Source organism: Sus scrofa, chromosome 14 (genome assembly GCF_054392235.1).
Source record: "Sus scrofa isolate SSC_HxYL_T2T_F1_AM1 chromosome 14, Sscrofa_HxYL_maternal_Yorkshire_Landrace_v2.0, whole genome shotgun sequence".
In the NCBI taxonomy this organism is placed as follows: Eukaryota; Metazoa; Chordata; class Mammalia; order Artiodactyla; family Suidae; genus Sus; species Sus scrofa.
Genome location: NC_139396.1, coordinates 152,998,890 through 153,012,365, shown reverse-complemented (window position 1 = coordinate 153,012,365; position 13,476 = coordinate 152,998,890). Strand labels below are relative to the sequence as shown.

General features: G+C 47.2%; 1 protein-coding gene across 17 annotated transcripts in view; it reads right to left on the bottom strand.

Annotated features, from left to right (window-relative positions):
* The window catches only part of PLPP4 (phospholipid phosphatase 4), a 542,787-nt gene that overhangs the window by 264,728 nt on the left and 264,583 nt on the right, over positions 1-13,476 (bottom strand). For 10 of the 17 annotated variants that reach the window (XM_084995727.1, XM_084995734.1, XM_084995737.1 and 7 more), the window contains 3 exons: positions 12,158-12,248; positions 6,882-6,945; positions 4,751-4,875 (listed from right to left, as the gene is read on the bottom strand). In XM_084995727.1, the coding sequence (XP_084851853.1) occupies positions 4,751-4,875; positions 6,882-6,945; positions 12,158-12,248 (280 nt within the window). Of the gene's footprint in view, positions 1-1,946; positions 3,721-3,835; positions 4,876-6,881; positions 6,946-12,157; positions 12,249-13,476 lie in introns of those variants that run through there. The other 7 variants (XR_014827039.1, XM_084995733.1, XM_084995738.1 and 4 more) reach the window with 2 other exon arrangements.

Here is a 13,476-nt window from a genome sequence, read left to right as displayed (position 1 = left end):
CCATCGGCCTACGCCACAGCCACAGCAACGCTGGATCCGAGCTGTGTCTTCGACCTACACCACAGCTCATGGCAAACGCCAGATCCTTAACCCACTGAGCGAGGCCAGGGATCGAACCTGCAACCTCGTGGTTCCTGGTCAGATTCATTAACCACTGCGCCACGATGGGAACTCTAAGACCTGAGTTTTTTAAAAGCAGTTTTAGGTTCACAGCAAAATTAAGCACAGAGACTTCCCAGAGACCCTCTAGCCCCCAAGCACGCATAACTTCCTTCATTAACAACATTCATTGTGACTGATGAACCTGCACAGACACATCATAATCACCCAAAGTCCAAGTTTACATTAGGGTTCCTCTCGGTGTTAGACATTCTACGGGTTTGGACACGTGCATAATAACACACATCCACCATTACAGAGTCATACAGAGTAATGTCACTGTCCTAAAAATCTCTGTGCTCTGCCTGTTGATGCCTCCCCCACTCCAAGCCCTGTGGTCATGTTTGCTGATACCATTTGTTTGGAGCATGGGCAACATGTGCGCAGTTTTGGGGGCCAGGTCTCTTTTGCAAGTACTCGACTCTGCTACTTTAAAGCAGAAAGCCTCCATAGAAAATATGCAGATGATGTCATCTCTGCGTTCCAATAAAACTTTATTTACAAAAACAGGCAGCCCATGGCCCGTCATTTGTCGACCCCTGGACAAGAGCACCACTTTATTCGTTCCCACCATTTTTACAGAAAAGAAGTTCCTTAATAGCTTGACTTAGCAATAATAAGGTGCCTCCCCCCCCCCCATTTTCCTCTCTGCCATCTATCCTCTTTTTGGAAGTTGAACTAACACTCAATCAAAAGTTGAGATCCTGTGATGAAAGAAAATCCCCTTTTCAGAGTATCCCTGCTTTTAAAGCCACACTGCCTTTCTCCACTTTTCAAACGTCCCAAAGCTCTGAAGGAAACCGCTCGCTCTGTGAAACTGCAATGTCATGGCTGCTGAGGGAACAAGCTCTTTGCCAAAAGTCTGTCACCTGAGTCTTTCAGGGCAGTGCTGTTTGACTGCTTATGGTACATTAAGGACAAGAGGCTTTTGTTTCCAAAAGAAATCAATGTTTGTTCTTAAGTTCAAAGGAAACCAACTGTTCTGCAGGGTGGACACTGCCTACCTTCCAGCCACCAATGATCTGTGAACAGAACAGAAGCAAAGCCATGTTTGCCTAGAATGAGGAATTCATCTCAGGAGATCCCTTAGTCCTGAGTCCACTCATTCAAGGGCACCCTACAAAGTTGACTTTATTAAAGGGAGGAAGAGCATGTGTCATAGTAGGAGTCCCCGGAGGCCACCCCCTCTGAGGATGCCACTTCCAAAGAGTAAGAAGTCCCACCAACCACTAGGCTTCCGATCAGCTACAATTAGAAATCCAGGAACCAGCCCTGGTGGATTTTCTAAGTGGATACAGCAGCTCCCTGCAAGAAAATCATTGACCTGTCATTAAAAAAAAAAAAAAAAAAAAAAAAAAAAGAGAAAGAGAGCAGATGAAAATATTCACCAAAGCCTAGAGGCTTGGGAAGGTTTCTGTGTCTGCTAACTAGTAAAAATCTATAACATTTTAAGTACGTCTTAAGCAAAAGACAGTAATAGCCCCTGTCAAAAAGCTTGTCTGGCACAGATGGAACACCAGCCTTGCATCTGACAAGGGAGCTGGTGGACAGACCTGTCAGAAAATGCATTTGACAGAAAGGTTGTGTCTCTCAAACAAACACTCTTGTGGGCCCTGGCCTCCACTCCCTGAGTCCAGCAGTCTTCTGAACTCGAGTTATTCACAGGAGAGCTATTTCCCTCCCAAGTTCAAATGCAACAGTGGATAACAAAATGCTGCTGCAATCCTCAGTCAACCACTGGAAAGCCAGGATGAAGGTTTTTCCCATAAGGTTTCACTTCTGATGGCTTTTTTTTTTTTTTTTTTTTTGCTTTTAGTGATTTAATGACTATGATGAAAATTTTGCTTTTGATGAGGTCAATTTATTTATTTTATTAAGGCACAGTTGACTTACAGTATCGTGCCAATTTCTGCTGCACAGTATAGGGAGTCAGTCATACATCTACATATATTCTTTTTCTCATACTGCCTTCCATCATGGTCTATCCCAAGAAATTAGATACAGTTCCCTGTGCTGTACAGCAGGGCCTCATTGTATATCTATTCTAAGTTCAGAATTTGGGGTTGGTAGATACTTTTAATTTTTGAAGCTCCTTAAAGCTCAGCACCAAGTCTTTGGTTCCTAGTCGGATTTGTTCACCACTGAGCCATGACAGGAACTCCAACACCAAGTCTTTGGGAGAAGAGAAGAGAGAGCTGAAGTGACACCACAAGGGTACAGATGGAGAGCAGATGGAAGCCAGCCCCAGGCGCATACCATCCCAGGGACCTCCAAACAGCTGGCCCCAGGTGGATACCACCCCAGGGACCTCTAAACAATGCCAGCACGGGAATCCCAGACAGTAGGAGGCAGAAAATCAATACAGCAGGCATTCCTCCAGTTGGCACCTACCCTGCTCCCAAAACAGATACTCACTTCAAACATGACTTCAGAGAAGAAGAGCAAACTCGGAGAGGAAGTGATTCCAAATGGAGGTGCAGCCTTAAGTAACAGGAATGACTGACACGTGGACGAACCATGAACTCCACAGCTTCCAGCCCTGCCGTGACACTGTTCATCTCAACCTCAGATGGCATTTTACAGAAACACACACACCCCGGAATGTATTTCAAACATCCCTCTGCCTTTCTCTCCAAGGACATCTGCCACTGGGTTTAGGGGCCACCCTAAATCCAGGACGACCTCCTCTTGAGCCCCTGAACTTGATTACACCTACAAGGACTTTCTTTCCAGTTAAGGTCAAGCTCACAGGTTGTGCGGACTAGGGATTGGACATATCTTTTTTTTGGGGGGGGGGCATTATTCAACCCACTACAGTCTCCAAAAAGCAAGAGGAAAAAATGAGGTATTTATTTAAATGAACATGGACCATGAGTATCTTGCCATATTTAGTTACCAAAAGCCCAAGACGCTATGGTGTAGAGGCTGGCATGAAGGTCAGCTAAGTGGCCCTAAACAAGTTGCTGAGTCTAAGTCACTGTCCCTGTGCACCAAGTGGGGACCACCAGACCTGGCAGGACTGTTGCACAGGTTGATGGAGAGTCACTGAGAGTGCCTGGCACCCCAACATTGTTGACAGGCCCTAGTCTCTAATGACTCTGAGCAAGATGCTCAACAACACCTCTGCAGGAAAGGCCGTCCAGTTATTCCTTAATCCAACCACCATCAGGGTATGTAGTAGGTACTCAGAAAAATTACTAAGGATCAGCGTAACAGGCCTACCAAAGGTAAACAGGGATCAGCCCTGTGGGGAAGCAAGGACTTCGGGTCATGAGAGCAGCCAGTCAGTCCTCTCCCCAGCGGTCATTCCTCTCCAGTGGTCCCAGAATCACCAACCTAAATATAAAATTTGCCACAGGAGTTCTTGCTGTGGCTCATCGGTAATGAACCTGACCAGTATCCATGAGGGCGAAGGTTCAATCCCTGGCCCTGCTTAGTGGATTAAGGGCCTGGTGTCGCCGTGAGCTGTGGTGTAGGTCACAGACGTGGCTCAGACCCTGAGTTGCCATGGTTGTGGGGTTGGCCAGCAGCTACAGCTCTGATTCAACCCCTAGTGGGAACCTCCATATGCCACGGGTGCGCCCGCCCTAAACAAACAAACAAACAAACAAACAACACTTGCCATGGTCTATGGACTCCCCGGGACACCAGCTGTGTCTCATTTAGTTTCTGGCACCTATAAAGTGACCCATAAGTCACTCGGTAAATGTTGACGGAACGAATGAAGACATGACCTGGACACTCTGGAAACCTCAGCTCTGGCCATGCACAATAACAGGGGTGACGGGGGTTATTAAAAGCATGATACCAAGTACTTGACATACACTGGGTGGATTAAATAAGGCGCCTAAACATTCTGGCATGGTGGACACTCCAGAAATATCGGTGTGTCCCATGACTTATTTCAACGCTCACTCCAACCCAACCGAGAGTCAAGGCCTTGTCATCCCCACGTTACACAGCAGGAACTGAGCCACAGAGAGGTTGAGTCACAGAACGAATACCTGGCGGAGCCAGGCTTTGTCGCACTTCCACGACCTGTATACTTTCTACTGCACCACACTGCATCTGGTCCATGCTATTTAGTCTCTGCTTTGAGGCTGGTCCCAGCTCACATACCCGTAATCAAACTGTATCCTCGGGTGTAAGGACAGGTATATACATATACATACACTGTATGTCGAGGTGTGCGTGTGTGCACACGCACAGACACACACACACAACCTTCACTGAAGGAGTAAACTAGAGTGAACACTGCGCTGAAGGGCACACGGCCCCAGGGAACACCACTAACTGCCTGGTACTGACAAGTTTCTGAATGGAACTGCCAAAGGGTAAAAGTGTCACATGTTACATTCTGCCAAGTTCACAAAAGGAACACATGCAATGTTTTGTAAACGCCACAGCCTCGTCCTCAGGCTTAATTCTTCCTGTGAAATATCTTGCGTCTCAGCCAACAGCCTACAGGGAGGAAGAGTGACCTGTGCTCAGCATTCATGGATCAACACTCCTCTCTCCACCTAAACGCCCAAAGAGCGTGATCAGGAACCGTGACCCAGGAATTAAAGAGTGTCCCAGGCACTGAACTTACAGGAGGAGTGGATGCTGGGGAAGCTTTTGCGGCCCTCGGACACCAGGTCGGGGTCCCCTGTGCAGTGCATTTCCGAGTTCATCACTCCATCTGGAAAGCAGCGGTAAAAGAAATCGGGGCGAGGTCTACAAAAGACACCATGGACATTTTCACTATAAAAAGCTGCCATCACAGACAAACCCCAAGCTGACCCCTGCTGTGCCCTGCTGCCCTAGCTCATCTGTCTATCATCCACACTGGAGCCCACCCCCCGGAAGATACCGTGGGCTTGGGCAAAGCTCAGGCTTCAGCGTCAGATCAAAGGTCTGGGTTAGAACTCCTGCTCTGCCACGTACTAGTTTGATGACCTTGAGAAGATCACATAGCCTCCCCCAGCCCAGTTCCCACATCTATAAAAGAGGGAGAGCAATACCTACCCAAAGCTGAGGTCCTGAGAGTCAAGCATGATGACTGACAGGAGCTTCCTAAGCACAGCGCCAGCGGAGTGAAAGGTAGTCCCCGCCCACATCTATGGCTCCGCTATTCAGAAGCTGCTTCCAGGACCCAAGACTCCAGGCTCCTCATGGCCCAACATCTTGAAGTTGGATGGCCAAGTACCTGCCCTTCCTTAAAGAGCAGGTTTCACCTAAGCTCATGGACAGGACCTGAAAACTCAGCTCCAAGATGTAGAGCACATGGCCACCAGGTTGGCTGCCGGTCCTGGTTGTTGGCGGGGGTGGGCTGGGGGACACTCTACAGGGAAGTGGGGTAGAAGCCAGCCTCGAGGTCCAGCCTCCTGCTGCAATCACAGCTAACATGTCCTGAGCACTCGCTGGGTACCAGCCCCAGTGCTCAGCACTGCCCATGGGTCGTATCATATGATTCTTATGACAAACCTGGGACAGACCCTGGGACTTCATTTTACAGGTGTGAGAACGAAGGCTTAGAAAGACTACACTCCTGCCCAAGGTCATATACAACCAGTAAGTGGCAAAAAAGCTCTGAAGCCCGGCGTTTAGATTCTTGCACCTACACCCTTCCCCACCCCCCGCGCTTGTCCGCCTCCTTCAAGTGCATATTCTCACACAGATACAATGACAGTCGAGAGTTCACATTAATTCAACTGACCTTTGCCAACTGCCTGCCATGGATGAAGTTTTGCTCATGGAATAAACACAGTCCCTGTTTTCTGCACATACTGGGTTACAGTTCACCCAAACGGACTCACTGGTCCTCCAGCTCTGGGACTGAGGCCTAATAACAATCAATCAATATCTATAACATATCAGTGATCACTAATCTATCAGAAGAGCTGGCATACTGTCTCCCCCCTCCCCCCATGTGGCTAGTGTTTCTCTAAGTGTGGCTATTCGCCTACTGAACCAGAACCTCAGAGCAGACAAGGCCTGGGAATTGGCATTTTATCAGGGCCCCACAGCAACTCCAAGCACAGAAATCTGGGAGGACACTGCAGCCCCAGGTCATGCACCCCCCAGTCTGTCTCCATCTTCAGCCCCCGGTACCTGACGAGCACCCCACACCAAGTAGATGATTGCTGAATACTGAGGTTCCGAGAGGGGTCGTAACCTGTTCAAGGCCAACAGTGAGTCACGGCCAAGGTCAGGTCTTGAATTCAGGTCTTTTGACTGTTTGTTTCCACTGAGACTAACTCACTTCCAGAGCAGTTGGGAGAGAAGGCAAGATAAATGGAGAACAGAAATCATGTTCCAGGGGAGGAAGAGAAATGTGCCAGGAGCCAAAGCTCAAATGCCAATCCATATTTCTTATCCAAAAGAGAACCACAGATAAGCAATCTTATTTATTTTTTGGAGGCCAAAACCGAACAACTGAGTGGGTGTCTGGTGAGGCCCGGGGGCAGCAGTGGATGGACCGGGGGTGCCAGCAGGAGGCTTTGACCCACAAGAAAGAATAATCAATGGATAGTTCTTTACTACTGATGGCCTGCCTACTGAAAGAGTGAGTTCTCATGGGAGAGGAAAGATCCGTGTTAGGACAGAACTCCCAGGAGGACAACAATTTAAGGGGAAACCAGAAGAGCTCCTATCTGTCCCTTCAGTGTCCTGTGGCCCAGGTTTCTATGGAGATGACCTTGAGAGTCTTAAGTCACTATTTGTTTCTTTTTGGAACTTACCTTCCCACTATTAATTTAATAGTGTTTGTGCAGACTCCATTCAAAGCAAGAGCCAAGGACACCGCTACAAAACAAAAGCGAGAGACAGAAAAGTAACCAGCTGGCTCTCAACTCACCATCGTCATTGTCATCATCACTGCCCCATCGTAATACTGTGTAACTTATGGACCACAGAAATATGAACCAGTAGTCTAAAGAAGCAAGGGAAGTTTGAGTGGCTGGGGTAAGATGTAATTAGAACAGGACTTTGCAGAGTGACTCATAAGATTCCAAGCCCCTATGACATGAAAGTTCTCTCTCCTCCTTGACTGAAATTTTCAGTATCTAGAGAAGTCCATCTATCATGTTCTGGCCTGATAGGAACAGATTTAATACTACCGCATGTAGAATTTCTTTTACTGGTGGCAAGAAATATAACTGTTTTTTTCCCTTCTAGCGACCTTCTCAGATATAATTCTAATCAGCAGCTGCTGGAATCCTGCTGCAGGGAGGACGCGCCCCCTTGGCCACTGTCACTCTGCTGACCTGTCTCCTGCCAACTTGTTATCCAACCAATCACTGCTTCTGAGAAGGTGACGTGTCCCAAAGCCTCACTAGGTTTTTGAAAGGTTTGCCCAGAGAAAGGTGATGCTTTCTGCCACCTGAATTAATAGGCAATTCTGGGTTACATTATTTAAAAATAGGGAGTTCCCTTCGTGGCTCAGCAGTTGACGATCCTAACTAGGATCCATGAGGATGTAGGTTCGATCCCTGGCCTTGCCCAGTGGGTTAAGGATCTGGCGTGGCTGTGAGCTGTGGTGTAGGTCACAGATGCCGCTCGGATCCCACGTTCCTGTGGCTGTGGTGTAGGCCAGCAGCTGCAGCTCCGATTCGACCCTTACTGGGAACTTCCATATGCCATGGGTGCAATACTAAAAAAATTAAAGAAACAAACAAACAAAAAAAAAAAACAGACAGCGTGGGGACTTTCTCAGAGCAGCTTGGAAGGACTTTGCTGAATGAAGCACAGATTGCCCAAAGGGTGCAGGTGAAAGGAGTCACAGAGCTCTCCCTGTAAGGACCCTGCAGCTCTCTCACGTGTTTATCAAGAGGGCACAAAAAAGCAGGTCAATGCGCTGGAAGGTCAAGTGCTTTGCATAAGCAATAAAAACCTATTGATGCCCCATTCCATTGCTTTGTTGAATAATAAAGCATACGAGTTACCATTTCCCTTTGGCAAATATTAGCTGTTCAAGATCAGCTGAGATTTATGTAAGAAAATAGCAATAGAGGGATATTTTCAGGAAGGAGCTGCCTGGAGCAATTCATGGTCATCAAGGGAGACAAATGTGTTATTCTACAAATTTGAACAGTCAACACAGTCGCCAAGGGCACAGGCCACTGAGATGGAGACAAAACCCACCTGCCTTTTATAAGACAGGGGAAACAGAGTGCTGAGGAGGGAGCAGTGCAAATGAACAGCTTTGTCAAAGGGAAACGAACCAGCTAAGCGTGGGGTAGGCAACACCGCCATATCTGAGTGTGGCAGCAGAGGATGGCTAGGCCACTGGGAGGGAGAGCAGAGCATGAGTCAGCAGCCCAGCAGCACCATTAAAACACCAGGCATGCAACTGGAGTGCAGAAACTGGGAGCAAGCATGGGGGGACTTGGGGAGGTGTTCAGATTACATTCTGCAGGCACAGAACCTTCCTTCCTAAAACGCTGGCTTCCCCTCTCTCTCCCAAGCTCAGAGCACTGCTGAGAGGTCTCCTCTGTGGAGAGGAGGGGAAATTTCCTGGGCTGTCTTCACTGCAGTGCTCTCCCAGAGCCATGGCAATTCACAGGCTGCAAGACAGCCTCAAATGACTGGCATCTTTTCTTGTTAGGGCTGGTCCAGGGGGCTCCCTGCTGGGTTTTCTCCTTCTTATTCTGGTCCTAGCCCAGCCTCCGCACAGAGGTCTCTGGGAACAAGCATCAGCAGCTGATCTCCCAATGCCGGTGGGGAACTTCAGAGACCACTACATCAATCCAGAACACCATACGTGTCCCCAACCTCTGCGCCGGCTGGGCCTGCTGGAGCACAGAGCAGATCTCTGAAAAGCTTCAAGGAGCTGAGCTAGAAAATGTGTGGATGTGGTATGACCACCAACACCTGGCAGCTTCACTTTCTGATCCAAAAGCCCAAAGGAGACAGAAGGGGGCGGGGATCAGGAGGGACGATATTTAGGGCGGAAGTCATCGCAGCCTTCCGAAAGTAAATTAAACCGAATATTATGTTCATCTGAAAAACACACCCCCCAGGAGACCAAGACAGGGGACCTCTCACTGACAGCAGAGAGAAGGCTGGGCTGAGATTAGATGCATGGGGGCAAGGGGGCGGGGGCTTGTTGATTAACAATAACCCGGGAGACGGGTTCATAAGGGCTGCGTTTATAGCATCTCACACCACTGCGGGCTTAAAAGTCAGAAAGACAAGCCAGACTGTGTCGGATAAAGAAATTCAAAGCAACATGTGATGACGTGCGTTGGCCCACAAGGGTCCTACATTGAGGGCACTCCTGCCTAGAAGCACCCCACAGGGTTAGAGAACTTTAGTTGTCACTTGTGTTGTTCTTGGGAATTCAGCACTGCAGACCTTCTAAAACGGGGTTCTCGGCTATACAGACCTGGCTGTTCTACAGCCTAAATCCTTTAAAGCCTGATGCGGGGTGGGGCAGGCCTCACTGTTTTCATCCAACTGTTTTCACAAAGGGGGCTGCTGTGGACATGCTCTTGGGCTTCAGGTCTGCCGAAGATGCCTGGATGAAAAAGGGAACTCAGCACTAAACCACCTTGACTAAGAAAGTCCTCAATTCTAGACAACAGTGGAAAAGCTATACCTAGACTTCTGTCCTTGGTTTTTAAAGATCACTTCTTCCTACCCTCTACTTCCAAAGCTTCCTAAAAGCAGTGATTAAAAAAAAAAAAAAAAAAAAAAAACTGGTGCAATGGGAAGTTCTTCATCATTTGTACAAGGCAGGCTCTCGTTTATTCAGACAAACAGACCATCCAATAACTCCACCTTCTCTGTGAACATATAGAAGGCCGGGTCTGGTGTGCAATTTTGAAATGTCATCCTACGGGAGATTTAGCTAAAAATGAAAAGGGCTAGAGAAAGTACCTGTCAGCCACTCGCTGCCATAACAACAGCCTGACTCCCAAAGCGGGCAGTAAATTACAACCAGAACCATGAAAGACAGTCCTACCATCACATATCTTGGGATTCCGTGCCAGGGGAGTGATGAAAATTACAATCGAGGCAAAGGAATTTCCATGACACCTGAGAGGGCTTCTGATGGGACATTCTGGGGACCACACTGATATATGTCCAAAGGCTTCCCCAGCTGCTCGAGCCACGCATGGGGGGCACCTACATCCTTCCTGGAAAAACTGACCTTCCTCCCACCTCCACTGGGGAGGCAGAGACATGACCATCAAACCCTCAAGCACAGAGGAGCATCTGGGGGATGCACCTGACTCAGGAAAGCCACCTACAGGCTGGCCAGAGACTCGTGACTTGTGTCCAGGCTTGAGAAATGAGTGGAGCCAGAGTCTCCGCCTGGGAAGTCTGGACCGTGAGATGCAGTGATACTCAGAGGTGGGCACTAGAGCGGAACAGACACGCAGGTGTAGGCCAGGGGCACCCCCAATCCCATGGCCAAGCCTCATACAGACCAAAGGTGCCGACAGGAGATGGAGTCAGGGAGAAAGGGGAGAGGGAAGACACATCGCAGAGAAGATGTGAGGTGACAGGGGCGCCTCCACCTCTGGTGGCCTGGGTCCCTCTTCTGTTCCCATGAGGCTCCCCATTTTTTTCCCTATTCTTGAGTGTCTGTGAGATTGCTTGTGACAGACCTGGAACCAAGCCTCTACTGATACATTTGATCTAATTTCATGGGAGTTCCCATCATGGCTCGGCAGTTAACACCTAGTATCCATGAGGACGAGGGTTCAATCCCTGGCCTCACTCAGTGGGTTGAGAATCCAGCATTCCCATGAACCATGGTGTAGGTGGCAGATGCAGTTCGGATCCCATGTTGCTGTGGCTGTGGTGTAGGCCAGCAGCTACAGCTCCAATTGGACCCCTAGCCTGGGAACCTCCATATGCTGCTACTACAGCCATAAAAAGCCAAAAAAAAAAAAAAAAAACTTCAAAGGATTCTGTCCTTTTCAACTAGATAGAGCCTGACCAAAGCCTGGTTATGTAGGAAATGTTTCCTATCCCTTTATTGCTCTGCACACCCTAGATTTCACCCTCACCCCTTTCCCTTACAAAAAAAAAGGGTGGGGGGAAGGTCACATTTGACTACACTGTCACTTCCTCAAAACCCAGTAATTAACAAATGTAGCCTTTAGTGGAAAATTTCATATTTATAGATTTACTACCTAACTAAATGGTGAGCATATATAACACACCAACAACGGAATGCATGTGAGGGTTTGGGTAACTTGAATGTGTCATGTCAAAAAATAAACCTAATTCAGTTTTCCCAGCAATCAAAACGATCAAAACCTGGCTTCCAGGCACTTTATTTTAGTCGCTAAACAAGCCAACTAGTTTTGCTTTCTCTTAATGCTGCATTTACTCAGTCCTTTGGTTAATATACAGATCAGAAAAAAAAAAAAAGGATTTAATCCTAAAAATGTCCAACTCGTGCCACATGCAGATATGGCTCAGCTTGGGAAGAATTTATAACAATGGTTTTATAACCAGTAGCAAAGACTGCAGCATTCTTTACATAATAACAATTGATTAACTGCCAAAATGTCCCCAAACTGATGATGAGTTATGGAGGCTCTTTCCGATTTATATTATATTTTACATCTGCTTTTGCATATTTTTGCCTCAAGCCAATGGTGATTGGTCAAGGAGTCTCGGCTGATTTTTGAATTGCCCATAATGTGGGCTTATTAGCCACACATGTGGGATTGGACATTTAGTGGTGATAAAGTTTCAGATTCACTTTGCTTTGCAGCCAAGAGCTGCCCTTCTGTGCTTGGGAAGCACAGCTCTGATGTGGATTCTGAAGCTTACTTTCAGCACTAGGGACAGCGGCCACAGGCTGGCCCTGAAGATAAAGGTAGTTGACCATCTCTGCGCTGGCTCTTCCTGGGGCTAAAAGTTTACCTTGTCTTGTGTCTCCCAAGCTTCATTTGGCCAAGAGAAAAACCAGTTGGGTGTCACTGAGATTTTCAAAATCTAGTAATCTAATCAAGTTCCGCCCCATCCCCTAAAGCAGGAACCGTGAATACTCTACCTAGGAAGGCTTCCTTAATTTCAGTCTTGTCTGTTCGCCGGATAATTTTCACCACACAAATGACAGCCAGAGGTGTGAGGAAAGAAATTGCCTGGAAGAAACAACAAACAATCCCTTATGAGGACAGCAGTTTGCTATCAGAGAGCTGATTGATAATTAGTTCCCGTTAGCTTCGTTTAGACTTACTAGTTGAATGATCTTACTGAACTCTTAACCTCAAACTAAGAAGGATTTATATCTACTCTTAGAGACACCACAGACTTGAAATACCAGAGGTCTGATTATGGGTTATAACTGATTTGTAATTGCTGGGATTCACGTTTAAAGTGGTGACTTTTTAAAAAGAAAAGAAGAATCTGGCATTATAATGACTCATCTTTGCCAGTAGCCCTCCTCCCCGCCTCCTCTGCGGAGGGATGGGAGAACCCTTAGCCTCGCATCCCCAGTGTCCCAGCAACATGGCAGCATGTGGGACTTGCTTTGAGTCAATTGGTTCATTCCCCTTTGATGTTCTTTTGTTGAATATTCATTTCCATGGCAGAGCAGAAGTTAGTCCTTTTGCATGAAGTCTTTTCTCTTTCTTTCCTCCCCTTTCCTCCCCTGGACCAAAGCACTCAGAAGCGAAGTAAGTGCTTAATTCAGACGCGAGCAACACTCATTATTGAACTCTCTATGAGGCAGGGAACTGTTAGGTACCAACAGGTACCAGAGTCTCTGAAATCCTTACTTATTCTGGGACTGTCTTTGCCAGGCCTGGGGACTCCACAATGTGCCCAAGAATGCACAGCTGGCTACCCAGACAAAACTTTCATTCAAAAAGAAACATGCACCCCTATGTTCATTGCAGCACTCTTCACAATAGCCATGACATGGAAACAACCTAAATGTCCATCAACAGATGAATGGATTAAGAAGATGTGGTACATATACATAATGGAATACCACTCAGCATAAAAAAGAACAAAATAATGCCACTTACAACAACATGGATGGAACTAGAGATTCTCCTACTAAGTGAATAAGGTCAGAAAGAGAAAGACAAATCCCATATGATATCATTTATATGTGGAATCTAAAACATGGCACAGATGAACCTATCTACAGAACAGAAACAGACGCTCAGACATGGAGAGCAGACTGTGGTTGCCAAAGGGGAGGTGGGAGGAAGTGGGATGGACTCGGAGTTTTGGGTTAGTGGATACAAACTATTACATTTAGAACGGATAGGCAATGAGCTCCTACTGTATAGCACAGGGAACTATATCCAATCACTTGTGATAGAAATGAAAGAATATGGGAAAGAGAATATATATATATAT